We start from the raw sequence: 3,617 nt of genomic DNA on the forward strand, positions 1-3,617 counted from the left end.
GGGGGGAGAAATGGGTGGGGCAGAGGGCAAGGGGGCCACCCCCCAGCCACTGCTTTCCCTGTTGTAGCAGTGGGGGTGGGCATTCAAGACAACCCTCCAAAGCTTGCATTCTATACATGGAAAACTACAACAAATGTATAAATTTTCTATATATAGGCTCTAATTATTGGGGGTCATCTTATATTTAAGTAAATATGGTAATAAATATCTCTAGGAGAGAAGAGTCTGGGTATTTACCAGGAAAATGAAATCACAGACTTGTGAACAAGATCTGTTTTGCTCTTTTTAGCATTTTTCAGTTTTGGAGGTAACTAATAATAAAAAAAAAAATCTTGTACAATGCTTAATGTCTTCAAAGTGTCCTGTGTGCATTAATCAGAGTTGCCATGATGCTAATGCTAAAATTTGGATGACTTTTTTTCACTAGATTTATTTTCCATAATTATTTGGAGGGAGAATGCAGTGAGACCTGAAATTGGGTGATAGAGCCAGCAATTTTACAATGAGCCGAGTGGATCACTCTCTCTCATGGTCTCGAGACATGTTGATTCCAAAGCTATGAATAACTTGCTTTATGTATGTATGCTTTTGTTAGATATCTGTGTTCTCATGGCACTAAGTAAAGAGTGCATTCATTATCTGTCAAATTTGACCGTCAGGCTTTTGATTCATATTTCAGTCCAGTTACATTCCTGATTCATTTTTGGGAATTATTTTCGATTATCTTGCAATCGTAGAAGTCCGTATCAGAATAAGCAAGAACCTGGCATGCTTGGTTGACTTGGTGTGGAGCAGCAGTGTGTCCGCCTCTATAAAGGGTATATTCATAAGGTGAACTTTGATGAAGTTGGGGAGGAATGGGAGATGAAACAAGAATGAAACCAACTTTGTTTTTGCATAAAAGGAGGGGAAGTATCTGAGAAACAGGACTAGAGACCTTTTCTCATGAGGAGATACTCCATTAATATAATCTGCCATCTACAGTTTTTAGTCGGGCGATGAACAATGTTATAAATTGTCTCTATTAGTACAGTCTATAACATTATGAAAGGGTACCAAATAATATTGAAGAATACAGTAGATTTAGGCTCTATTTTAGTTGGTAAATTTGATCTTCTTTAAGGCATACAGGAAGAAGTAGACTGTAGGTGATACTGGACTGAATCTCCACTGTACATAGCAGAAGAAACGTGCGGTGCAGTCTAGCCCTGCTGCGAAGTGGGGTCTATTACCCTGGGCAGAGCATTATGTTAGTAAGGCTACACAGCTCATTCAGAGCTAACTTGGTTATCTCTGCGTGGTACTGTTTTGCTGTGAAGACTCATCCCTTATGACTAAACACAGGGCCTATGTCCTTATGGTATCCTTGCGCACACTCTTGCGTTGATGGAACTTGCTGTAAGTGCTGGACTCTACTGCATGTGAGCTCTGCTTTGAGCACTTCCCAGATTGGCAAAAATGAAGAATGTAGCAGAATTTCTGAGTAAGAACTGGAAGTAAGGGAGAAGCCAGAAATCCAGCGAGCATGCTGTTGGTATTAGCTGCCAGGGCGCTGGTGTGTGCACATTTCTTTTCACAGAATAAAGTCACAAGCTGTGAATTTTTTTAAATTTTTTTTTTTATATTTATATTTTTATAAATTATTTTTTTAAAAATCTGAAAAAATTTAGATGAACCTAGGACTTCCTTGCTAGAGACTTTGCACAGCCCGGGAAGGGTGTTGCTGTATTCTAAGCAGTAGCTTTGGTCAGGTCCATTTTTGCATAACAAGCATACACCATATCCCATGCTTGCTCTTAGGCAATCTGCAGGCAGTGCGGTCCCACAGTTGATCAAGAGAAATCTTTCAACATCTGTGCAGAGAGCAGTCTAATACATGCTTTTTTTTTTTTTTAATTGCTGATCAGCTATTGTTTCCCTCATAGCAATAGGCCAGGAACAGAAATCTGAAATTTAACATTTGAAAATCTCCTGCGAACTTCAGATGGACAGTAAATGATTCTGAAGCACTTAAGTAGCGGAGTTTTAAAATTAAAGCAAGAGAACCTGAACTTGTCTTGCATGTTCAAGCTGCTATAAAAATCAAAACTTATTTTTCAACCAAGGCATCTACTTTTATGCAGTCAAATGCTAATGAAAATGTCAGACTTGTGTGCTGTGACAAAGTAGCAACAAGAACTGTGGCTGTTTACTTTTCCTGCCTCTAGGCTTTAAAAAACATTAAAACATCTGCTGCTACAAGAAAATGTGTTTTTTCCCAAATTATTTTGAGTTTCTTTATTGCATTTTGAAAGCCAAAGATGTCTTGGTGTCTCCTCCTTGTTCCTGGTGTATTGCAAATCAGGACAATGTTACCCTGGATGCACTTGAAATCGCTTCATATAGGGTGGGGATGTCAACTAGCGTAATGCTTTCATGTCTTGTCATAAAAGCAGCACTGTCTGCCTCCAATTCTAGATTATTCTGGACATCTGTCTCACAAGGCCATTCTGCTTTTCTGTGACCTGAAATTATTTCCAGTTTCCATTAAAGTGCATTGTTTTTAATACCATCTTTGCTTGTAGGAAGCTGAATCCAATGGGAAGGTTAAAGTTGCGTATGTAATGCTATACTTCTTTATTTAGGTGAATCTGTGTCCGTTATTAAGCACACAGACCCTGTTCCTGATCCTCGTGCCGTGAACCAGGACAAGAAGAACATGCTTTTCTCTGTAAGTGTTTTATTTGGCCGGGGGGTGGAAATAAGTGCTCTGCAAAGTCCTAAAACTAAGCTGTGGAGTCTCCTTGCTTGTACTGTACCAGCATAAACTGCTGTCTGCACCAAGCTCATCAGATTGCTTAGGAACCAGGAGGAATCCTATGCAACTTAGTTTAATACATCTTAGGGAAAGGGTTTACTTAAAACCAAAAAAGGTAGAGAAACCGAGCATGTGCTTCAGTACACAATTGTGTCCATCCTAGAAGAATTTTCACAAGGTGTTCGGGTGTGAGCATGCTCTTAAATAAATGCTGCTTCACTTCACCCCTGCGAACTATTGATCTTTCTTACAAGACTGATATGAAGTGACTATCCTAATTTAGTACAATGAAACCAGTAGGAGCCTTTAATGTAAATCATCTTTGGGTGTTTCACTGTTTTATGCAGAAGGATAACTTCTTTGAAACAAAGACCTGAATGCTTTCAAGATTAATAAATGAGTGTTTCTCGATTTAAGAGGTGTTGCTTTCCCAGGCTTGACTGTCGGTCTTGATAATGTTGTTATACTTGCAGGAGGCCTTCTGTTAGAATAGACGACCTAGAGGGGTTGTGGGATCTCCATCCTTAGACGCTGTTAAGAGCAGGTTATTCACAAGCGCTTGTCTAGGCTGGTTCAAACCTGGATGATCCTGCCTCGAGCAGCGGCTGGCCTAGGTGACCTCAAGACCTTCCAGCCCTACTTCTCTACAATTCTATGAGTAGAAGGGCACTTAACATGAATAAAGGGGGGGCAGACTTGCATCTGGCCATGTTGAGTTCCTTTCTCACTGTTTGAATGGTAAAAGTTGCAACTGCCATAAGCTCCTTGAATATACTGGAGTTGTGCTCAGGCGGGGGGGGGGGGGGGAATTTGGACATGC

The 3,617-nt window shown here is 40.2% G+C and overlaps 1 protein-coding gene across 3 annotated transcripts in view; it reads left to right on the forward strand.

The window, feature by feature from the left end:
* ATP2A2 (ATPase sarcoplasmic/endoplasmic reticulum Ca2+ transporting 2) overlaps positions 1–3,617 on the forward strand; it is a 69,468-nt gene that overhangs the window by 44,502 nt on the left and 21,349 nt on the right. For all 3 annotated transcript variants that reach the window (XR_002095625.1, XM_019507318.1, XM_019507317.1), the window contains exon 7: positions 2,625–2,710. Coding sequence is in view for 2 of the 3 variants with exons in the window: in XM_019507318.1 (XP_019362863.1) it covers positions 2,625–2,710 (86 nt within the window). In the remaining variant the exon portion in view is untranslated. The remainder of the gene's footprint in view (positions 1–2,624; positions 2,711–3,617) is intronic.

Source organism: Gavialis gangeticus, unplaced genomic scaffold (genome assembly GCF_001723915.1).
Source record: "Gavialis gangeticus isolate Ggan-Ray unplaced genomic scaffold, GavGan_comp1, whole genome shotgun sequence".
NCBI classification, from domain to species: domain Eukaryota; kingdom Metazoa; phylum Chordata; order Crocodylia; family Gavialidae; genus Gavialis; species Gavialis gangeticus.